Source organism: Trachemys scripta, chromosome 24 (assembly GCF_013100865.1).
Source record: "Trachemys scripta elegans isolate TJP31775 chromosome 24, CAS_Tse_1.0, whole genome shotgun sequence".
In the NCBI taxonomy this organism is placed as follows: domain Eukaryota; kingdom Metazoa; phylum Chordata; order Testudines; family Emydidae; genus Trachemys; species Trachemys scripta.
Window position 1 is genome coordinate 9,441,197 of NC_048321.1, and position 24,617 is coordinate 9,465,813.

General features: G+C 53.2%; 1 protein-coding gene across 1 annotated transcript in view; it reads right to left on the minus strand.

Moving 5' to 3' along the window:
- The window catches only part of LMNA (lamin A/C), a gene marked incomplete in the record, with an annotated part of 85,392 nt that extends 64,784 nt beyond the window's left edge, over window positions 1-20,608 (minus strand). Inside the window, 1 exon segment of the mRNA XM_034756958.1 lies at window positions 20,124-20,608. Within this exon segment, the coding sequence (XP_034612849.1) occupies window positions 20,124-20,473 (350 nt within the window).
- Between the last annotated feature and the right edge of the window lie 4,009 nt (window positions 20,609-24,617).

Sequence of the window (24,617 nt, forward strand, 5' to 3'; positions counted from 1 at the left end):
TACCGGGACGTACCGATGAAAGAACAAGCTAATGTACATGCTGAGATAGGCTGAGATTCGGTGACTATTCTGTGCCCATGTAGTGCCTTGTTGCAGAGTATCTGGGAGCGCTGCAGAATCAGACCAGCCCCACACACCCCGCCCCGGGCCAGCTAAATAATTATATCTCCTTTCTACAGACAGGGAAACTGAGGCACAGGATGGGGGAAGTGACATGCCCACAGTCTATCAGTAGTCTGTGGCAGAGTTGGGAACAGAGTCTCAGTCACCTAATGCCCAGCCCCTCTGGCTCTCACCACTAGACAGCATTCCCAGCCCTTCATTAAAATGCCAATGGAAAAACATTGCGTTCTCCAGGGAAAGTGGAAGCGCCTGGCCGTCACACACTGACCAGACGCTGTGGCCTGTGACGTTTTGCTGCCTGATGCTGCAGCCTACTCGGCCTTCTGCAGGGCAGCCAGCCCTGGGAATGCACCCCAGTTCAGCAACATACATGTCGAGAAGCACATGTCGCATACTGAACGCATGTGCTTATTTACATGCATGTATCCGATCCGTGCCATGCAAAAGTGCACAGCCAGGGAGGCCGTATAGCCCAGTGGTTATAGCAAGGCAAGCACTAGGACACCTGGGTTCTATTCACAGCTCTGGCACCAACGCAGCCTTTGGAAAGCACCCAAAAGATTCACAGCGATGCAACTGAGATCAGCATTCAGCCCTGCGTGCATAAACCCGCCCTCCAGCCTCCCTGGGACTGCCTCCATCAGACAAACAGAGCATTCACACGCTTCTTCGCCTTGAGAGCTAATCCAGGTCATTGGTCTTCCCAAGGCAATCTGGCAGCAAAGGAGCCTTCCCTCTCTGCTCTACGCCCCATCACCCCCCCTAAAGTGTGGGAAAGCAGGCACAGAACTACTGCCAAGCTCCTGCCTTGTAAACAGGGTTCTCTAGCCTATAAGAAGAGCTGTGCGGGCTAGAAAGAACATTTCCCAGTCACCAGACAGGAGCTTGAAGACAAGACATTTTTTATTTACAGGTCAACCCGCAGCTCATGTGTCTCCACCACACACCCCGGCTCCTTGGCTCAGCATCAGACTTGCTATCGCTTCCAACGCGCAACACACCCACAGCAAACACAGCCAAGCCCCTCACAATCTCACTCAGATGCCCGGCCTTATTTCCCACCCTTGCAAGATTAAGGGAGGGGAAGGACGAACTAGTGGTTAAGGCGCTGACTTAACGGTTCTATTCCCACCTCTGCCATTGGCCTGCAGGGGGATCTTGGGCAAATCACCACCCCGTCCGTGTCTCAGTTTCCCCATCTGTAAAATGGACATAATAATACAGCCCTCCTTTGTAAAGTGCTTTGAGATCAATGGATGATAAAAGCTAGGGATCATTATTGCAAATCCCTGTTTGGGCACATTTAATCTGATTTAAACCTGTTTACATTGATTAAGTTTAACTCAAATCGCATCTTCAATTCAGCTGGTGCAACTCTGAAGATAGTTTGGGTGTCACTAAGGCTATGTCTACACTAGCACTTTTGTTGCTATAACTTACGTTGCTCAGGGATGTGGAAAAAAACCCACCCCTTTGAACGACATAAGTTACACCGACAGAAGTGCCGGTGGGAGACGCTCTCCCGTTGACATAGCAACCCCCACTCGTTGAGGGTGGTTTAATTATGTCTTTCCCATGGGCATAGGGCGGCTACACAGGAGATCTCACAGCAGCACAGCTGTATCGGTAGTGTAGACATGGCCTTAACCCTTGTCTAAAAGGTAGTCTCCATGAAGAATTACTTTAACATTAAACCATTGTGACACCTCAAACTGATCAGTTAAACCCCCACACAGCCTTTTGGACCAAACCCCTTTATTTCAGTTTAAAGCAGGCTTATATCAGTTTAGTTTAAGTCAATTAGGAACAGGTTTAAGCTAAATCAAAATAAGCTACTCTTAAAGTGAAGAAAGAATCCACACCAGGGTCTACACAGGTTTACCTAAATCAGTTTAAAAACCAGACTTAAGGCCTTGTCTACACATGGGAAACTGACCAGCATAACTATTCTAGATGACTATTATTAAACTCTTCTGGACTAACTACCCCACACAGACACTATTCTGAAACGAAAGTGATTTTATTCCAGATAATTATTCCGCTTTGTGTATGCTGGTCAATTTCCCCATTTAGACCAGGCCTGAGTTAAACAGATGCAACTTGAGTGCCTAATACAAGCCCTAAAAGGAGACTGAAGTACTAACAATTCTGCCCCCACAGGGTAACCGTTTTTTCAGGGAGGGCTGCTTCAGAGCCCGAACTGTCCTCCTCCTCTTTAAAAAGCCATCAAAAGCCAGAGATCAGACGAGATAATCACAGTGGCCCCTTCTGGCCTTAGAATCTATATGGATGCAAAAGAAACCATAACGCTAACAGTAATATTTAGGCAACTCTGAAGATCAAATAGGTGCAAATGCGGAGGGATCGCAGACTCAGCATCGCGAACCTCAAGGATTCAAAAATCATGAGTCTCACCCCAAGACTGGCTAAAGCGTAAAACAGCTGAGGTCTTTTTTATTTGCCTTTTGGTGTTTGAGCCTTTAGGAGTCACGTTTTCTAACTTTTCCCTGTAACCGGGAAGGCTGGAAATGTACTTTTTTGGTGAAATAAAAGCTGAGATTCTTATATAACCACATGGGGCATAAAGAAAATCTCCAAACCTCACAGGAACACGATAAAAATTGTAAGAGCTGACGACTCTGCTACTTTGACAAAAAATACACTAAGGGCTGATACATATCCTTTGAATGTAGGAATGCAGAAGTCTTGTCCAATCCCCTTTAGGGCGTAGGGCAGTAACCAAAACTTGCTTCCAACATGTAAACACTGTGGGTTAGCTCCTCTTTTCAGCGCTTTGCCTTGTATACACATGTGCACAACAGCTGGGCTCATACCAGCGGGAAAGCCTAGTACAGTCAACACAGCTGAGAGCAGCATTGAAATGGAAAATCTGACCCTCTGCCACGTCTTAGTCTTGACTCCATGCTCCCGAAACAAAAAGGGAGCTAGACCAGAGGTGGGCAAACTACGGCCCACAGGACCCTCCTGCCCAGCCCCTGAGCTCCTGGCCTGGGAGGCTAGCTCCCAGCCCCTCCCCTACTGTTCCCCCTCCCCTGCAGCCTCCGCTCTGGGCGGTGGGGCTGCTCTTGCCAGACAGTGCAGTTGCAGAGCCGCGGCCTGACCCGGTGCTCTGTGCTGCGCGGTGGCGTGGCTGGGTCCAGCCGGGCAGCGTGGCTGCCTGTCCTGGTGCTCCAGGCAGCGCGGTAAGGGGGCAGGGAGAAGGGGTGGTTGGATGGGGCAGGGGTTCTGGGCGCAGTCACGAAGGAGAGAGGGGGGTTGGATGGGGTGGTGGGGGGCAGTCAGGGGCAGGGGTTCCGGGGCCAGTCAGGGGACAGGGAGAAGGGGTGGTTGGATGGGGCAGGAGTCCCAGGGGGGCCATCAGGGGGCGAGAAGCAGGAGGGGTCAGATAGGGGGCAAGGCTGGGCCATGCCTGGCTGCTTGGGGAGGCACAGCCTCCCTTAACTGGCCCTCCATACAATTTTGGAAACCGGATGTGGCCCTCAGACCAAAAAGTTTGCCCGCCCCTGAGCTAGACCATCACCTGGCTGCACCCCTCACCGTCGCCCCCATGAGAAATGAAGGCACAAAAGCAGGATTAACGCACCGTATAGAACGGATGGGACTTGAGAGTGTTGGCACAGTCACAGATCAGCTACTCGGCGGCCCCATTCTGGCAACGTCAGGGGGCCTTAAAGGGGTGGAACGAGCACCCTGAGAATCCCATGTACGTAGGGGTCTCCCCAGCCAGCATGTAAGGCCCTGGGGGCAGATCAAGGATGTGACTGGAGCACACTACAGCTGTTCTCTGCTTCCCAGGGCCCCCCAGGGTGCCAGGCAGGGCCCAGAATATGGGAAGTGCAAAGGTGGCTTAAAGCCACCTCTCTGCTCCATCCTAGCCCTGAGCACAGGAACGAGGGAGCTGAGAAACCGGCCCGACGCAGTTCTCAAACCTCACAGCTAATTTACATGTCTCATGCCAGAGTTTAAGCTTTGGTGTAATTGCTGCCCTCTCCTGGATGGAACTGGAGTTGCCCAACTATGTTTCATATACCCTGTAATGTTAACGGGGATTCTCCTTTAGCCCGAGTGGTAGGGGCCCGTGCTTTTGGATCAGATCCCCACTCTTGCTGGAGACACAACATGCAGCACAACAACAGAGGTGAAGGCTTTGGTAGACATGGATTTATTAGACAAAAGATGCACTCAGCTAAAGTGTCCATTGCAGGCTAACCCCTGATAACCTCGCGCTCACTGTATGTATGTATCCGTGTGAGAGGTTATCAGGGGTTAGCTTGCTACATCTACATATCTATATACACACAGCCCACATCTGCTGGAGCTTGTCAAACAGGTCATACAGGCGGAGCGTGATCTTCTCTGAAGCCATCGCATTAGGACAGCCTGGCCTCCAAGGTCTTAGGCTCACTTTTGCAGAAAGAGTCACACGGTTTGAAGACTCACAAGACCAGAGAGAGACAGTGGCTCAATGAAGGAGCACAAGACACGCGATCAAGTAGGACCTCCACGCATGGGCAAAACCCCAGTCAAAGTGCCTGGACCCAGCCAGTTGGTGTCTATGTTCAGGGTGGTTTGGAGTTTTTTTTACGCATAGAGTGTGTAGATCAACAGGCTGTTCTGAGGTTAAGACTCAGACGTTAAGGTCAGAAGGGACCATTGTGATCATCTAGTCTGACCTCCTGCCCACTGCTGGCCGCAGCACCTCACCCACCCACTCCTGTAATAGACCCCTAGCCTCCGGCTGAGTCACTGAAGTCCTCAAATCATGGTTTAAAGACTTCAAGTTACAGAGAATCCACCACTTACACTAGTTTAAACCTGCAAGTGACCTGTGCCCCACGCTGCAGAGGAAGGCGAAAAAACCCCCAGGGTCTCTGCTAATCTGACTCGGGGGGGAAATTCCTTCCCGACCCCAAATCTGGCGATCAGTTAGACCTGAGCATGTGGGCGAGAGCCGCCAGGCAGATACCTGGGAAAGAATTCTCTGCAGTAACTCGGACGCTGCCTGAGACTGAAGAGCTGGGTTCGATTCCCAGCACTGCCACAAACTCCTTGGGTGCCACTGGTCAAGTCAAGTCATCTTTCTGTGCCTTGGTTTTCCCAGCTCTAAAATGGGGAGAACCACCCTTCTTTTCTGGCACCCTGAATCCATCTGGTCTGTTTAGATGGTGCTCTCTCTGGGGCAGGACTGTCCCTCCCTAGTGGTCTCTGCAGCGCCTAGCACAATGGGCCCCAGACCTTGTTTACTACATGTCTGTGCAGTGTCCAGATCTCTGTGGGAGTCTGTAATACAACCAGACTCAATGAAGCACCCACAGAGCACCGGAGATTTTCTGCGACTTTAATCATGAACGACTGGGAAGAACTGATGCAGCCAAAGATAATTCGCCCACGCAGCAACTCATCTCTAGACAGTATCCAGGACACTGGTTCTATAACCAGAGCTCCTCTGGGTCTCCAGTTGTCCTGGGCGGTGGGGGGTAGACAAGACCTGAAATTCTAACACAGGAGAGAAGTTCTGAATCAGGGACTCGCCAAACGGGCATCAAAGGGTTGTGACAATACTGGGAAATGGGAGGGAGCTCCTGGCTAGACGTGGGGGTCCCCATTCTAGCCCTCTTTATCCATCATCTAGCCGCAGTAAAAGAAACTCTCCTCTCCCTCCGCCTGTTGCATATATCTTTATACGCAAATTTCCAGCGGGTAATATCTGGGGAAAAGCAAAGGGAATGCTGGTTTCAGTTTAAAGAGGAGCTACAACCGGCCTTGCTGGAACAAAAGGGGTTTTATATTTTGGCTGGCAGGGAAAGCGGCAGATAAATGCAGGAGAATTATTTACATTTACACACGGCCAGGGCATTTGTTTTGCATGAGACAGAGAAGCAGCAGCAGCAGAAGAAAGGCCCCGACAGAAGCCAGCGCTGGCAGCGGACGGAGGAGCCTGCTTGTTTGCCCCGTTCGGGATGCCTGGGAATGAGTCATTCCCCTTTAAAAGCAAGTTATCAACTGCTGTTGTGTCTATAAACGTGGCATTGTGGGGCTGGCAGTAACTGCTGCTGCCGAAAACGGGCCTGTAAAGCCAGAGGGGAGAGAAGAAAGGGAAAAAGAGGGGGAGGAGGAAGGGAGAGAAAGAATTCAATTTTGTCTAGGTAGCGACATGGCCCTCGGCAATGTAGTATTTGAGGCACGATCACCAAAGGAGGCAGTGGATAGAGAACTGGGGATTTGGACTCGGGAGACCTGGGTTCTAATCCTGACCCTGCCACTGGCCTGCCAGCTGACCTTTGGCAAGTCCTCACCCCTCCCCGTGCCTCAGTTTTCCCATCTGTAAAACAGAGATATTGCTATTGGTGTGCTTTGAGATCTACAGTTGAAAAGAGCTAAGTGTGATGATGGGATTTTATCTTCACAACCCCCCTGTGGGTGTTAGGGAAGGATTATTCCATTGCACAGACAGGGAACGGAGGCACAGGGGAAATTGGTCATACAGGAAGTCTTGCAGAAACAGGGATTGAACTCCAGTGTCCCAACCCAGTCGCCCATCCTTCCTTTCACGTACAGTCAATGATCTGTGCTGCAGTCAAACCGGCTCTGCCGTCTGCACCTAAAGAGAACGGCAGATGTTCGCAACGTGCCCTGGGCTGGCAGTTATTCCGAAGGCTCTGTCGTGGCACATCCAGAAACACACACACACGCGCGCCTCGCCACGAGGAGCAGCGATAAGGTTTGTTAGCACAGCGCTCGGCTCTCCTGTACGTGCATGCACGGAGTAAACAGCCCTGCCGCGACCTTTGTGCGATCAGGATACAGAGTAACCGAGAGTCGTTAGGGGACTATGAACAGCACCTTGTTTTATGAACGGGGTGGAGATTAACGAGAAGAAAAATGCCAGCACCTGGTACACAGCAAGGCTGAGCTACCCCCAATCCTTTGATTCTGTTCGTGACCAAGGCCAGCAATCATAAGCAGCCCGACGTCGTGCTGAAGGAGAAGGAGTGTCGATGTCCAACAGAGGGAAGTTAGTTTGGTAATCTGTACACCTTTACCACCCCACAGGGTGGGTGAAGGGGGAACATTACCCCCATTTTACAGACGGGGAAACTGAGGCACCCAGTCGTACCCATCTCCGTTTACGGAAGTATCCCTCTACTTTGGGGGCACCTGGAGCCATTTTCAGAGGTGCTGAACTTGGAGTTGTGGGTTCCAACACAGGAGATAAAAAAAAAAAAAAAAAATCAACCTCCAGGTGTTCCCAAGCTGGGTGCACAAAATTAGACAGGCACTTCAACTTTAGGCCTAGCTTTCCTCAGGATCACAAAAAGCTACTGGCAGAGCTGGGACTAGAACCCAGGACCCTGTTCTAACCACAACAGCAAACTCTCCCTCCCAGAGCGAGGAACAGAATCCAGGAGTCCTGAACTCCGGCCTCCAGCTTTAACCATTAAACCCCACTGGTTCCCTACAGTGAGAAGTGAAAATTTCTCATGCCCAATGCCCACTTCCCAGCGCTGCTGGGGGACAAGAGTGGGAGGAGAAGGGGAAATTCTGACTCACTGGACAATCATCTCACGCCCTGGAGCACGGAATCCAATTGCCCCGACTCCGCTGCCTAGACTGCATGTCCAGCGTGGGAGTATCCCCCCAGGGCAGGGCGGGGTTGGCAGCATTGCAGCCGCTTGGTGCCAGCTCAGGAATTCAGAGCGACCTCCTGCCAGAAAGGACAAACAAAGCCGGGCTTCTTGCTGGGCTGCACTGGGGGAAGACGAACGCGTGCTGGGCTGCTGTGACATGAGAGATGAGACAGACCCAGCCCAGTGGGGCTGGTTTTGCTGGATAACTGAGGGCTCCTAACCCCCACGTGCAACAGAGCAGGTTGCTTTACCGGCTCAAAACACAACCCCCTTAGACCCGCAATACTGCCAGGTTCTCCGGAGAACCACCCCTCGAGCTTTCGTCTGTGCCGGGGTTTCAGCCGCCGCTGCCCATTCACCCTGGTGCAGGACCATTTGTGCCGGGGCAAATCCCCTCCGTGTTAGGGGCAGTTGCACTGGCACAATACAGAGATGGCGGAAATCGCAGCACAGGCCAGGCCGCCGAGCCAAGCAGCCAGGTGTGGCCGGCAGAGGTCGCGGCTAAGCAGTTCCCTAAGACACTCCCGGGAACGACATTCTGGTTAGATCATGTTTCCGCCAATGCACCTATGTCGGCTCATGCAATATTTAAGGAAGGAAACAGCAGCGGACCGTAACATGTGTGTGTGGGAGGGAGGGGGGGAAACGGGGAGGGGAGGGAGGAAGGGAGGCAACCACCACCTTTCCATTCAGTTTTTACAGCTTTCCCCAGAAGCAACCACTCCCTGGAGAGCTTCTTCTCGTAGGCAGCTGCACATGAGTCACACCCCATCCCCCACCACACTTTTACCAACCAAGAGCGCAGAATCTCCTCGGTTCCTACTCCAGGGCCCGGGGCTGTAACAGAGCAAGACGAAGGGATGCCGAGCGTCCAGCACTGTGCATAGTCCAGCGGACACGGGACAGAACTGGGAGTCAGGTGTCAATTCCCTGCTTGGCCCCAGACTCGCTGCGGGTCTCTATACACAGCGACAGCCGTGCATGGGCTAGCCACCCAAGCTAGCCCGACTCCTGCCAGCACAGGTAACAACAGGAGCGAAGACAGGGCAGCGCATGCCTGAGAACAGCCTTGTGAGCCAACCACTCACCCGGATGCGTTCGCTGTGTAGACAAACGCTGTGGGACCCTGGGCAAGTCACTCGGCCCCTCTCCGTGCCTCAGTTTCCCCTGCCACCCGCTGTCTTGTCTAGATTGTACGCTTTGACAGTGGAGCCCCAGGCCCAACTGAAGTCTCCAGACACTACTGTAATACATATAATATGGGGGCAGGGGATTGTTACTGTCTTGTACCTACAGCATCATATGCTGGCCCAATACAGGAGGGTTCCACCTCCTCCGTGGGTTTGCAGGGACTCAGATCAATGCAGACAGCACGTTCAAAGCAGCCACCCAGCACAATGGCAGGATAGGTGAGCTCAGCCCCACATCCCCTTATGAGCGAAGGGCTCCCTGGGTCTCATCTGCGGCTACCATCACCGAGAGGCCGGCATCAGACCCAAAGCTGTGCATTCCCAGGGGTTTCTTTCTTCTGTAGGAAGCCAAGGAACAAAACACGGGGGGGAGGGGAGGGGAGGAGATCTTGCGAGCAGACAGTCAGGATTGCTGCTTTCTGACGATCTTAAGGAATTAGGGTGACCAGATGTCCCGATTTTATAGGGACAGTCCCGATATTTGAGGCTTTTTCTTATATAGAAGCCCATTACCCCCCCACCCCCGTCCCGATTTTTCACAGTTGCTGTCTGGTCACCCTATAAGGAATTGACAGCAAACACAGGAACTTTACCATGAAGGTGGGGGTGGGGGAGACAGGGATTACAATGAAAAAACCCATGAGAATGGCCTAAAAAGTCATGAGGGGTTCTTTAAAAAAAAAAAAGTGTGTGTGTGTTTGGGTTTTTACCTTCTAGCTTCGAGCTTTTCTCTGCAACCACAAGACCAACAAACGACTGCCTCTCCTGGGCAGTTACTGCAGTTTATACTATTACAAATTACAGCAGTGACACTAGAATCCGGTAATACAGTGGGGGGAAAACGCAATCTCTCTAATCTGACACCGGCCCGTGTTTTATCTCTTCCGCTCCTGATTCTTAACAGAGGACTTTGCCCCAGTCGATATGTTTATGGCATTGCGATATTTAAACAAAAGCAACGGTCCTCTTCACCGTAGATAGCAAGGATCTGTTCCCACTACCGCTGGAATGGCGTTAGCCACACTGTTCCAAGCACAGTTCTGTTTGTATTACCGGCTCCAACTGAAATCAGGACCCCATTGTCCGAGGTACTGTACATACACACAGTAAGAGGCCGTCCCTGCTTCGAACAGTCTAACTAGACAAGGCAAGTAATAATCATCCCTAGCTCTGCTATAGTGCTTTTCATCAGTAGGTCTCAAAGTACTTTACAAAGGTCAGAATCATCCATCATTTTACAGCTGGGAAAACCGAAACATGGGGAGATTAAGTGGCTTGACTAAGGTCACCGGGGGAGGCTGTAGCAGAGCAGGAAATCGAAGGCAGGTTTCCAAATCCCAGGTCAGTGGTTAACCACAAGACCATCCCTCTTACGAGAACGGGGACTGACCAGTGCTCTCCCATGGTTGTTCTGCCATGTCCCTATTCAGTGTGGTCAGGAAGTTATCGTATAACCTACAACCAATTAGGATCCTGTAACACTATAGAACGTACCATGTTGGAGGGAGCTGGTAACAACATGGGTGTCCACACCAGCATGGTTAGAACAGCTGCTCTTGCAGCATTACATGGGGCCGAAGCATGTTTTAGTCACCGACCAGTCCAAAGTCTCCGTGCAGTTTGGAGTGTGATTAACATGTGTTTTGTCCAGTTTAATTCCGCACGGAGGGGCGCACAGCCCTGCTGTGGGGGCTGCCCAGCCCCAACAAGGTATTTTCACGGTGCAGCCAGGATGCGTGTCTGCCCCTGTGTTAATGCTGAGTACTGTTTGGAGCTGCTGCAGAGGCGGGAGGGCGTGCGGGGCAACACCACGGGGCCCGATTCTCCGCTGCCCTGCTCTCATGCGCCCAGTCGCACCAGCGCAATGTGGTCCCAGATCAGAACGGGAACGTTTCACACCCGCTATGCGCTGGTGCGGATGTCACGGGGCAGTGGAGAACTGAGCCCTGCTCTCGATCTCATCGTCCTCGGCTCTCCCGATGCCGTGGGGAGCTCAACCGCCAGGCCTTGCTAGGAGACAGGCTGCTGCATTCCACCGCAACAAAGGATGTGAAACTGACACAGATCGCCGGCTTCATCACTGAATCCTCTTTAACCCCCCCCGCACCTCCAGTCCCCTCCACAGTTGTCTGCCCGGCCAGTTGTTTAGCCTCACACTGAAGCTATTGAGTGCCTGCTGGGGAGGGAGAGAACACAAGAACAGGTGGACGATCAGAGACGAGGCCGGGGTCTGATTGACAGGGGCTATGTATAGAGCCGGGTCTTATAAAACGCCTGTCATACTGGCGGGTATCTCAGGGACATGGAGATCCCAGCCATGCAGCGACGTGCAGGAAGATCGAGCGACTGGAGCACGCTCAGCCGAAAGGGACGCGAGTGACTCTGCAGAGTGAGCCCGGTGCTGGGAAAGCCGTGTGGCTTCCTCACAGCACTGCTGGAAGTAGGAAGAACCCCTTCAAATCAGAGAGGCAGCATAGTCCAGTGGATTCAGCCATTGGACTGGGAGACTTCGGTTCTATTCCCAGCTCTGTCAGTGACCTGCTTGGCAACTGTGGGCAAATCGCGTCTCTCTGTGCCTCAGTTTCCCCCTTCTCGTCTCGCTGTGAGCTCTTTTGGGACACTCTGACCATGTATACGTACTGCACCTACCACAATAGGGCCTGATTTCGGTTAGGACCTCTAGCCCCTACTAGAATACAAGTAAATAATTTGAGGTCCCCTCCAATTGCAAATATCGAGGAGGCCTTCCCATCCTCCCCAGTCCAGGACCACATCCCTGCCACGCCCGGCTTAGAATCAAGCCAGGGTAGGTTTGCTTCCTCGGACTCAAATCCTGCCTGCTGATGGCTCTTTAAGAAACCCACAGTGGAAATTCGAACCTCTCTCCTGGAGAACATGCACTGACTGAACAAAATAAGAGGCACACAGAAGACTCCCACCCATCTTCTCATTCACTCCCTCATTTTCCTAAGGGCCATTATAGTCAGAAAATCACCTAAGTGACTTAGGCACCTAAGTTGCATGAGATGGCAATGGGATTTAGGCACCAATGGGACTTAAGTGCTTTTGAAAATTTTACCCTATTAGTTATTTCTATGATGGCAGCTTGCAGGAGCCCCAGTCAGACCAGGGCCCCATGGCGCGAGGTGCTGTACAAACAGAACAAAGTAAGTCCCTGTGCTAAAGAGCTCACGCTCTAAGTACCCTATGTGAAAAGGGATCCTCCCTCCTAACGTAACATCCCTTCTGCCTCTCTGGGTTTGGGGCAGATTTGTCTGGGACAGAGGAGCTATTGCTCCCGCTAACCTTGAAGCTTTGGGGGAGCAAGCGGGAGTCTTCATTCTGTGTCCTGCACGGCCACTGCCAGCTAAACCCTGCCTGGGTCCGAACACCACCGGATCGGATTCTCATTTACAATAAGGCCCCTTTACGTTGCCAGAGGGGTTCAAAACGGCTCGGGGGGCAGGGAGGGAAGGGGCCCAAGAGTGGATGAGCATCATGCCCTGTAGCTACGAAATTAGCAAGGATATAAATGTGGGACATTCCCCTGCCCAATGTACTTTTCTTTTAGCGGGTCGCTCTTGTGAGTCCTGTACAGTCCTTTGAAGTCCTGCCTGACCGTACAATCTGCTCTTTGTTCATCCCAGAAGGGCAGATCTCCCCCTAAGTAAAACGGTTTTCCCTCTGGAGGCCTTTTATAAAGCAGGGGGGGAGGAATGTTCCATAAAGATCAAATTTTTCTCCCCACGCACAACGTTCCAGCAAAACCACATCATCATCGTGAAGCATTTCAGAGAGGAGTCGGCCCAGCTCCGCGCAGGATGAATGGAAGAGGGGAGATCGCTTCCCGCGTGGGGAGTTTTAGCAGGCATATGCACTTGTTTATCATTTATATACACAAGGCTCTCAAAGCACTCTGGGGACTTTAAGTCTCATGTGAGATTTTACCGATGGGGGAAACTGAGGCAGACAGCAGAGAGGTGACTTGCATAAGGTCACACAAAGTCAGTAGCAAACTGGGATTAGAACCCGGGAGTCCTGACTCCCAACTGCCCCTGCTCTGGTCCAGAGCTGGGACCAGAACCCATAAGTCCTGACTGACAGTTCCTTGCTTCCCCCACCGGATCACACTCCCCCTTCCAGACCTAGGAAGCGGATCCAGGCTCAAGGTTCAGACTGGCTGTTTAGACAACACAAGAGAGCCCTCAGATTAAACAAACACACCAGCCCCATAATTCTCTTTATACAACAAGAAGTGGAAGTTCTAAGGGACTGGCTGGCACAGGGGACCAGCCATGTGCTGCGAGCCTGGCATCTCTAGCTTGCTTGCTCGAGTCCAACCGAGTTTAGTAGGGATCAAACACTCTTTCCATCTGATGGATGTTTGGGGACCCTCTGTGTGGAATGAGTTTGATGGTGTCTCAGTGGAGTTCCCAGTGGGTAGGGCAGATGGCTCCCATTAAATCCCAGAGCAGGCATAGACCCACCCGCAACTAACAAAGTGCTGCCGCGCAGGTCTGGTGGGGAGGGGGAAAATCAGTGCTGGATGTTAACTAACCACCCACTGCCCACAGCCAGGCACGGCTGCTTGGTAACGCCACGTCCACACGGATTTCAAAGGCAGAGAGACTCTTCTTCATTAAGAAGCAGGAGAAGAACTGGGCTGGGGAAGGAGCGAAAGTCAATACTGAGCTACCGAGCTACCGGCTTAATCAGGTTAGGGGCTGCAATTCAGGAAGCAATCGCTCAGACAATCTTATAACGAGCAGGGTCTGGTTCCTGTTTCGGAGAAGGAACGGGGGGAAAAAAAAAAAACACCACCTCTCTCTTTCCTCGTCTCCAATCAGGCTCTTAGCAAAACTGCCAGCAGTGGCGGGAATGGAACGAGCTATTAGGCCAGACATGAAGCATGGGCTGAGATGAACAGTTTAGCATCTGGAGACTTTGGGGAGCCCAAAGCACATTGCACCTCCCCGTGCACTGCAGCAGCGGGGAAGCCCATGAAGAATCCAGTTCCCTTTGCTGGGAGGCAAGGCCCTCGATTTCTCCAGCAGCGGGATAAGAGGGGGTCAGGTACCCACAAAGGGCTAACTCACCTGAACAAGAGTGAGGGTATCAACCCTTACTCTGGCAATGCAGCTCCTCATTCACCAGAGGAAATAGCCCCGTAGAGCCGGTTGTCCAGATCCACTCCCGTGGGGGCCCCAGAGACAGCCAGACCATCACTGCCTAACACAAAGCAACTAAGGTGCAGGGCACGCGTGGCTAGCTCCCCATGGAGGCTCTGGGCCACCCAGCTGGGATCTGCTGTTGGCAGAACCGTGGTGCTGAAAGGATCAGGCCAAACGTGGTTTTAGACCCAGGAGGGCAGCAGCAGGATCCGATTAAGGCAGGAACGTAGCCACGCCCGAAACCAACCACTGAGCTTCCTGCGTGGCTTGGGGGGGTGGGGGGCAGTGAGAACGAGATTGGGAGCGGAAGGAGAGCTGGAGCTGCTTTTACAGCAAAGCCACCTCTGGAAAGTAACCCAAGGTAAGGCTCCATCCCAGCCCCTCTCCCGCCTGCAGGTTTCCCCCGGCCCCGAGCAATGGCTTGTCCAGACTTTGGATACCTCCGCCTGGAAGATGCAACCCGCTTGGGCTGCACCAAGCTGGGAAAGGGGGAGATGAAGGAGCAGACAGGCTGGGCTGAGCAGCGCTTGTGAGGCCTTCATCCCAAGCAGAGAACCACGGAGAGGAAAGGATAAGCCGTGGCAGGGCTTGACAAACCTATTCTCCCAGTGACCTGTCCTAGGCGGCTGTCAATCACCTTCTGAAGGCGCTCGGTTGGCTTGCATTTACCGAGTCCCAGGGCTGCTGCCCTTCAGAGCTTTCGAAGGGAAACCCCCAACCTGCCCTCATCTGGTGACTGCCTGCTCCCAGCCCAGCTGGTGCTGCCCCACGCGGGAGAGCAGCCCACAGTATCTCGTGTCATCTGGCAATCCTGTCCTCCAGCAGCTAAGGCAGACCGGGAGAGCGACCCAGGTTTTCCCAGGATGCACCAGTGCAGACATGGCTGTCCTTCAGAGGCGCGGACAGGCCAACACAGCAGTGCTGGGGAAAATCGCCGCTGTGGGGGCAGGGACCGCGGCGCAGGAAAACGGCTGTGATGTGGCACAGCGGGTGGCGTGAAGGGGGCCCAGATCTGAGGGGCGCTGGGTGGGGGGCTGTTTGGGCTGCGATCCCCCCAGCCTGGCTGAGCGTGGTAGGGGAGGCCTGGCTTTCCCCATGAATCCCAGGCCTCGTGAAGCGGGAGGGGAAGGGCGTTGGCTGCCGCCTGCAGATGTGAGTCAGACACGGGCCGCCCCAGCATTGCCACGCCCTCGTGCCTGAGGGGATCTCAGCCTTTAAATCCAAACCACCCACAAACTACCACTCCCCCGCCCAATCACAGGCTGCCAGGGAATGCCCTGGAGTGCGACTGGCCCATTGGAAAACCGCCGGCTGCTGGGGGCGGGGGCAGGCAGGCGAGCCTGGCTGTTGGGGACACGTGCGGCTGGCCCCACCCCAGAGCCAGCTCTGCACAGCACAGGAGCGATGGCCCAGCAGCCAGCTCCTGCCGGAGACCTGTCCCTGAACTGGTGCAGGCCAAGCGTGTGCCCGTGCCTTGTGCCGGGCCATAATCTATAGGCTGTTTCTGCAACGCTCTCTCAATCTCCCTCCATTCGTCCAGCATGAATGCAGCCCCTGCCACTGGGAGTGCCAGCACCTACTGGGCCCTGGCATCTTCACCATCACGGCACCCAGCCCTGCTCAGAGCCGAGCGAGGTGGGAACCAGACACCCCTGCCCAGTCCGGACGAGGGCACTGCCAGGAGAGCGGGAAGAGCTAGGCAACGGCAAAACTGCCCAGGGATACATGACAGCTGTGTCTCCACCGCTGAGCTCTGAGCCCGGAGCAGGCTAGTTAATCATAACCCAGCCCTTGCTGCACTGTGGTCTATTGCTTCGTCCCCTTTCACCTCCACGCAGCCGGCCCAGCCCTGCTCGTTAAAGCAGGCACACAATAGGCACCTTCTTTCAAGAGCAGTGTTAGGAGCTCCAGCGCGCCGGGGATCAGCTCTCACAGCCGGCCCTACACAAAAGGAGCCATGTGCCCATCTCCCACCATCAGTCACGCTGGGAGAGCCCAACCCTGCAACGAGATCTCCCTGGCACGTGCCACTAGGGCACCAGACAGCCAGTGTGAAAAATCGGGACAGGGGGTGGGGGTAATAGGAGCCTATATAAGAAAAAGACCCAAAAATCGGGACTGTCCCTATAAAGTCGGGACATCTGGTCACCCTACGTGCCACCCCCAGCTCAGGGGGTGGGTGTGAACTCAGGACCAGATGTTGCTGGAAGCCCAGCCATCAGCCACACCCTCTACGGCAGGGCACGGGGATTGGATCACGGAAACTGCCAACCCTAGAGCGAGTTCCCCAGGGCAAAACAGGCTAGGGAGACATCACTCCCTTGTACTTGTACACACAGGGCTGTGACAGGGGCTCTGGGAAGGGGGCTCTGTCTCAAATCCAAGGAGTGGAGGGGTTCTTCTGGTACTGTAGTTAATTCACCTTCCCGAGACATGGTAGCTAGAATTCTTCTCTGGATCTAGAACTGTCTACACTGGGAGGAATGTCGGCGTTACTTTGTTGATCGGGGGTGTGGCTTTTTCCTACCCCTTACTGATGTAGCGGAGTCGACTTAACTTTTTAGTGTAGACCTGGCCTTACACTCTCACCGCCTGCACCAGGTGGATTCAGCAGAGAAGGGACTGGAATGCCTTCAGGAGAGCGTGTGGCCTACCGGTTAGAGCAGAAAACTTTGAGGACTCCTGGGTCCAGTCCCCCACCTCTGGGAGGGGAGTGTGATCTAATGATCAGAGCAAGGGGCCAGGGGACGAATGGGGGAGTCAGAACTTATGGGTCCTGTTCCAGACAGAATCTGAGAGCTTCGGCGAGTCACTGAGCCTAATTCTACCTCAGTTTCCCCATTGCTAAAATGGGTTCAGTAATGTACCTCCTATTGCACAAAGCTGTCGGGAGGCTCGGTGAACACAGTTGCCAAGCCACCAGCCAAGCCCCTTGAGGAAAAGAGCTAGAAAGCGGCACGAATTTAGCACTCAGCCCCTGGCCTGAGCCAACGCAGCACCTTTCTCCAGTGTTAATTTCACCAGCAAGAATCGAGACTCCAGCCCTGGAAGGAAGCAGGGTCTACACCTACGGCAAGGGGGGGCATCTCCGCTGAGCGACTCGACGTCCCCAACACCAGATCATCACCACGCCTGCGTTTACTGACCCAGAGCCAAGTGCTGCGAGTAGCACCATGGCTTCCCTTCTCCTGACACGCCCTGCCGGGTGGATCCAGCCACGCTAATGGCTCGGGCGGCCTGGGGAATGAGACACCCAAAGCAAAGCTCATGAGCGAGAGACACTGGGTGCTGACACCCACCAGCCTTTAGACACTTTGCTCTCCCGTGCTGCAGATGCTATCACACCAGCCCTTCGAAGGGACCAGTGGCTGCTCGGCCCAGATAACGCTCACGCAGGAGGTCGGGGAGCCTGGTGGGGGAAGATACCAAGGAAACGTTTCCGCCTCGACGCTAGATGCAAGACTGAATGCGTGCAGGGACTGGGCTAGTCGTGCTCCTAGAGCATCTTCCCCCGGGGCCGCTCGGAGTATTTCAGACAATGGGCCCCGTCCTCCGTCCCCTTGTGCAGCCACTTACCCCAGCTCGAAGCAAGCTCAGAACCTGTTCGCAGCTGGTAGCGTGTTGCACCCCTTTAGTAATGGGAAAGTGACTGCAGGAGGGGCCTGACTCCATTGTCCTGCCCAATGAGTCCAGCCTCACAGCCCCCTCTGGGACCTGGGTGAGCGTTATTGTCCCTGCCCCTTTTTACAGAGGGGGAAACTGAGCCACAGAGAGGGGACGGGACGTGCTCCGTAGGTCCTAGTGCCCCAGCTGGGACCCGGAGCCCTGACTGCCCAATCCGGAGCTTTCGCCCCAAAAGCGTATCCTTCGGAATTCCCTTCCCAGCCTGTAGTAGGGGATTCAGTCAACTCTATGGGGCCGCCACACAGGCCAGCTATTCTCCAAGCCATTAGCGCGGGCAGAGCAACTAACGCGCATTCAGGGCGGCCTCCCTGAACACCGGATCCAAATATCTTTATCCCAGAAAAGGCTGCTCTGAATGAACGGCCTACACCTCCCGCTTTTAGCTGACCTCTTTCCAACCCAGATCTCTCCCGTACAGAGGAGACACTGGATATTGTCTGTGGTTAGAGCCAGGACCCCGGCACTCCATTCCCAGCTCAGGTCTTGGCTACACTAGCGCTGTACAGCACTGCAACTTGCTGCCCTCAGGGGTGTGAAAACGCCCCCCCCCCCTCCGAGCGCAGCGAGTGCAGCGCTGCAAGCTACTCCCCTCGGAGAGGTGGCGGCGCTGTGAATTGCCAAGTGTAGCCAAGGCCTCAGTGAAGGACCTCGAACCAGTCACTTCAGCTCCATGCCTCCGTTTCCCTCTCTGTGTAAAGTGAGTCAAGTAACTACCTCTCTTGCAGGCGGTGTATTAAAGAGCTTGGAGAACCTCAGAGGAGTCACGCTACAGAGGCAAGAAATGCTGTTTCGACTGGAACGCCTCCCCAAAGCGGAGTTGTTTTGATTCATTTAACTCGTGCCTCGCTCTGAATAACTTCACAGCCCCGAGGAAGCAATCAGAGCAGAATGCAATAAATCCTGCTCATTACAAGGGGGAATGTCCCTAACAAGGACTTTTCAGATCAGAAAGCTTCCTGAAACCCAACCCAACTCCTCCACGCTCACCCACCCCTACATTCACTGTCAAGCTCTTCCCAGAATTCAGGCTCACAGTAACCAGTACAGTGACTCTAAGTAGTAAATGAATCATGCAATATCGACAGCCGGGGAAATAAACCCTGTTCTTCACTCTCGCTGCTGATTCACAGGTCTCTATTTGAGACATCACAACACTTTGGTCTCTCTTGGTAACCACTGTCACGGCCTGTTCTCCAAGCACAAAGCAAGGTAGGAGCGGAGCTTTCAAGATAAATGGCCTGAGTCACTGATTGTTGCTTTTAATAACTAGGCTCAGAACAGGAGTGGTCGTTTGGGAATCCCCTCGGGGACGGGAGCTTTTTCCAAGAGGGTCTGTTTGTGTCAGAGAATGGCAGCAAAAACATCCAGTTTTCGAGAATGCACATTCCATTCCAGTAAGCAACAGATCCTACAGATTACATACAGGGATCACTGCAATGCAGCCACCTCTGGAGTGGAGCAGGGCAGCTGTTTAACAGCCACGCTGCAGCAGGAGCTGGCTGCAGGCTGGGCATGATTGTAATGGATGGCTTAAGAAAAAGATTGAGGAGATTGTTTTAAAGTTTAAGGCTGCAAAACCTTTAGAAAACACGGCTCCTGATGTAGAAGCAAAATCTCTTCCTCCCCGTATCCTTCAAAATCCTCCCCCATCCTGGCATGCCCATGGCCAGGGGAGAACAGACACAGACATTCAGCACAGGGAAAGCTGCATTCGAAATCCATCTCCAAATACCAACTAGTTCCTAGGATCTAAATGCAGAACTAGCTACAGTTCTTTGCAGAGATGACCACGGAGTTATCTAGAGACAGATCCATGGTTGGGGAGAGACACAGGAAGCTAAATATAAAATCCTGGGCAGCTTTTAAAGACATCTGTAAAATGTTCCTCCTGCTTTCTGGGCTGACGGATTATTTATGGCATGTTCTAGGCAGGTTAATTTCAGACTGTCCCTTTTGGGGGGCTTTTAGAAAACAAATCCCCTTACCACTAAACCTGCTGCCTCAATAATATCCCAGCCAGGATAGAGATTTTTCCCTTTCTCCTTCTCTGGATTGTTTTTCTTTCCCTTCACATCCCTCACCGTTTGCCAAACACATGACAACCCGCTATTCGCCTTGGCCTGCGGCCTCGGGATATCTGTGGCTTCTTTCCCAAGGCTGCCAGCCCTGACTGCTCCCACTCCAGCTTCGAGGGGCGGCCTCAACCTTTGAGAGGGTGGGAGGAAATTCTCCCACGACCAGTTGCCCCATTGCCTAGCATGACTGTGATTTCGTGACCCCTGCTCATGCCCTGCCCCGGTGCTTACTGTGCCTTCAGCTCCTTGAATTCCTCCTGCACTTTGCTCAGCTCCAGCTGCAGTCGCGCCCTCTCCTTGGCCACGGAATCCAAGGTCTTGCGGGCATCTGCCAGCTCCGATTCGTAGGCCGACTTGATGCCCGACACCTCGCGGCTCACCACCTCCTCGGATTCGGTGATGCGCAGCCGGAGACCGGCATTCTCCGACTCCAGCGAGCGCACCCGGTCGATGTAGACGGCCAGCCGGTCGTTGAGCTCCTGCAGGTCCTCCTTCTCCTGCAGGCGGGTGATGCGGGTGGGAGAGAGCGGGGTGCCACCCGCCCCACTCCGTGTGGCCCTCTTCTGAGATGGGGTGTCCATCGCGCTTCACAGCCTGGCAGAGAGACGGGAGCACGGGTCAGTGACTCAGATCTCTGGAGCTGCCTTCCCCACGTCTGCGTCTGCCTCGCTGATACTGACAGTCTGAGTCACTTGCACGGATCTCGGCTCAAATATCCTTGGGAAGTAGGAGATGGGGGAGTGGGAGCGGCTATGTAAAATAGCGCCAGCCCCCTGCTTTGATTATTTAAAGGAGCAGAGTTCCTGGAAGAACAGACTGTTTAAAATAAACAGTCCACAAGGGAAAATTATAGCAAGATGTGCTCAGATGTGAATTTAAACAGCTATAATGATAGTGGTATAATCCCCATATGAGTATTCTGGAAGCCGAGCACCTTCTGCAGTTGAGTTTATGCTGCTTTGGACGGGGTTTAACCTGACGTACGAAGTGCCCCTCTTGTTCCAGAATAAAAATAATACATAGCAATCCCTAGTTCTTCATCAGCAGATCTCAAAGCACTTTACAAAGGTCAGTATCATGATCTCCATTTTACAGGTGGGGAAACTGAGGCAGAGGGCAGGGAAATGACTTGCTCAGGGTCACCCAGTAGGGCAGTGGCAAAGCCAGATCCCCTGAAGCCCAGTGCAGTGTTCTATCCACTAGGCCACCCTGCCTCCAGAATCAGAGCGCTCACACAAGGAGTTAGGGCTTATCTACGTGGGGCAGTTGACCAGAATAGCTCCCCAGGTGGACATTCTTATTCCAGAATAAGGTCTTGCCTACAAGGAGACACCCAGGAAAGTTTATCCGAATTAACAAAAGGTGTGAATTTAACCTGCTTTAACCTCACGTGGGCACGCTCATTTGGAATATGAAGCAGCCCACTTCTCATTGGAAGTGGATTAAGCTACGCCAGAAAAAGGCACCCTCGTGCTGGAATAAGAGCGTCCACCTGGAGAGCTATTGCACTTTAAATTCACACCCAGGCTTAATCGGCAACAACTTCCCCTTGTGTAGACAAGCTCTTAGAGCCACCTCCCATCCCCAAACCAGATCAGTGCCATGGCATCAAGGGACCTTGTGGGTGCTGGGGTGGGGCAGCCACTCAGCACACACAGTAACACCCCATAAGTGAGCCACATGGTCCAGTGGCTAGTGAGAGTCAGGACTCCCAGATTCTACAGCCCAACTTCAGGGACTCAGGAGTCCTGCATTCTCTTCCGAACACGAGGAGGGAGCCTGGTCTATTAGGCCACGTCTACACTAGGAAATTAGGTCCGTATAACTACACCGCTCAGATGTGACGTGCCACAGCTGTGTCACTGCTGCGTTTAAAGTGTAGACCAGCCCCTAGTTCGAGCAGGAGCCTGGCATGATACTCGGATCGGGGCGAGAAGTGTGGTCTAGTAGTAGTAAAACCAGGAGGGACTCAGGAGTGAATTCACACTGGAGCAGCCAGAGAGAAGTGTTACTAGGATGCTCCAGGCCAGTGGCTCTCAACCTATCCAGACGACTGTCCCCCTTTCAGGAGTCTGATTTGTCTTGCGTACCCCCAAGTTCCACCTCACTTCAAAACGACTTGCTTACAAAATCCGACCTAAAAATACAAAAGCGTCACAGCCACTGTTACTGACAAATTGCTCTCTTTCCCATTGTTCCCATATAATTATAAAATAAATCAACTGGAACATAAATATTGTGCTTACATTTCAGTGCACAGTATATACAGCAGCACAAACAAGTCATTGTCGGCATGAAATTTTAGCTTGTATTAACTTTGCACCACTTTTTATGTAACCTGTTGTAAAACTAGGCAAATATCTAGATGAGTTGATGTACCCCCAGAAGACCTCTGTGTACCCCCGGTTGAGAACCACCGCTCCAGGGAACGGAAAACCAGTCTTACAAGAGGACACTACAAGAGCTTGGCAAAGCGCAGGCCGAGAGGGGATCTGATTGTTGTCTCTAACTACATCTCGACCAGGTGGTGGGCCAGCATGTTTGCTCTAGACCAGTAATCCCCAACCTTTTCCAGGTGGCGGGCGCCGGATGACGAAACACCAAGGACCATGGCCAGCGGACAAACATCCACCGAAATGCCGCCAAGAAGCGGCAACGTCAAGAGGCGTTGTCATCGAAAATCAGCGGCATTTTGGCAGCAATGCCTCTTGGTGATGCCGCTTTTCGGCGGATGCTTGTCCGCCAGCCAGTTACGCGGGTGCACATAGATGCCCCGGCGGGCACCATGGCACCCGCGGGCACCACGTTGGGGACCACTGCTCTAGACAATGGGGGGGGGGGGGGGAAGGAGGCGCGCAGGGGCAGGACATTTCCCCTCCCCCTGCTGTCACTCAGACCACCATGGCCCAAGCCGCTTCTAGCAGGCAGAGCTTGTTAGGTGGCTTTTGGGTCCCAGTCCCCACAGGCCTAGCTGGGTGCAGACAGCATGTCAGCAGCTGATACACAGAGCGTGGACCCAGCTGAGCGTGGGCACCAAGGACAGTCCAAGCAGCTGTGCGCACGTGTGGGTGGGTGGAGGGGGGCTCATCTCTAGGGACAATGGGACCCCCCCCTTCCCTCTCCCCCTCCAACCTGGCAGCAGGATCAGAGTAGGAAGCAACTACCCAGCCAGCGTCTTCCTCTAGAGAGCCACCGCCCCACCTTAGCAGCCACTGAGGCTGCCTCCCCTACCCCGTTCACGGGCATCATGGACTGCACCGATCCCAGGCCCAGCCTGCTACGGGCAGCGTCATTCCCAAGGGGGACACATTAGCCACATTTATGCAGCGACGACACCTAGGCCAGGGCCCTGCTGGGCCAGAGGCAACACGGACGTGGTACCTCCCAAGCCTTCCTAGTGCAGGAAGCAAGATCCCAATTTACTGCTTCAGTGATCTCCCTCTCCCCAGTTGGCCTCCCAGCTTACAAGAAGTCTTCGCTCATCAGCTTACGAGAGTAATAACCCGCTATAGCAGTGCGTCGACCAGGGGTATGCAGAGGTTTTTCAGGGGGTCCATCAACTCATCTAGATATTTGCCTCGTTTTACAACAGGCTACAGAAAAAGCCCTAGCGAAGTCAGTACAAATTAAAATTTCATACAGCCAATGACTTGTTTATACTGCTCTATATACGACACACCGAAATGTAAGTACAATATTTATATTCCAATTGCTTTATTGTATAATTAAATGGTAAAAATGAGAAAGTCAGCAATTTGTCAGTAACAGTGGCTGTGACGCTTTTGTATTTTTATGTCTGATTTTTGTCAGCAGGTCGTTTTTAAGTGAGGCGAAACTTGGGGATACACAAGACAAATCAGACTCCTGAAAGAGGTACAGTAGTCTGGAAAGATTGAGAACTATAGCACTTTTTTAAACCCTCGATCTGGCTAGGTAGCTAGACAGGGTCCTTCTCTTTTTTGGGTTTGTCTGAACAGCCCCTAGCACCATGGGGCCCTGGTCTGTGAGGGAGGCTCCCATGTGCCATCGCAATAATAAATTATAATACCTGGGCACCATCACTGTCAACGCCTCCCCATTCCTGTGTATTTATCCTCACACCCTCTGTGCGGCAGGGCAGTGCCGATATCCCCATTGTACAAATGGGGAAACTGAGGCACAGAGAGGCTAAATGACTCACCCCCTGCCACCGAAGGACTCTGGGGCAGAGCAGGGAATTGAACTGCAGTTTCCTGAGTCCCAGGCTAGGGCCTGAACCACTGGCCCATCTTTCCTCTCCCCTAGCTCTCATAGTACTTTACAAAGGTTATCTGATGGAGGAAACTGAGGCACGGGGGCAGTGCAGTGACTTGCTTAAGGTCACACAATAAATCAGCGGCAGAGCTGGGAATAATACCCAGGTCTCCTAGTACCCAGTCTCCGGCACTAACTACTAGACCACACTCCCTTCTGGAGCCAGGAATAGAACATAGGATCCCTGCACACCCCTAACCAATAGGGAAGGCATTAAAAATTGGCAGCTTTACTGAACCCCTCCTGCACTGTCAATCCATGAAGGCATTGCCCCAGCAAGCACCAGTGCCCTTTAGGGGCAGGGAGGGTTATTGCTAAATCAGTTCTATGCAGGTTCTTTCACCCCACCCCCTTCCAGTCATGCATTAAGCAATGCGACTAATAGCCATTGTTCTCTCGGCTCCTCTCCCCAGGAGAACGGGGCGTGCCACA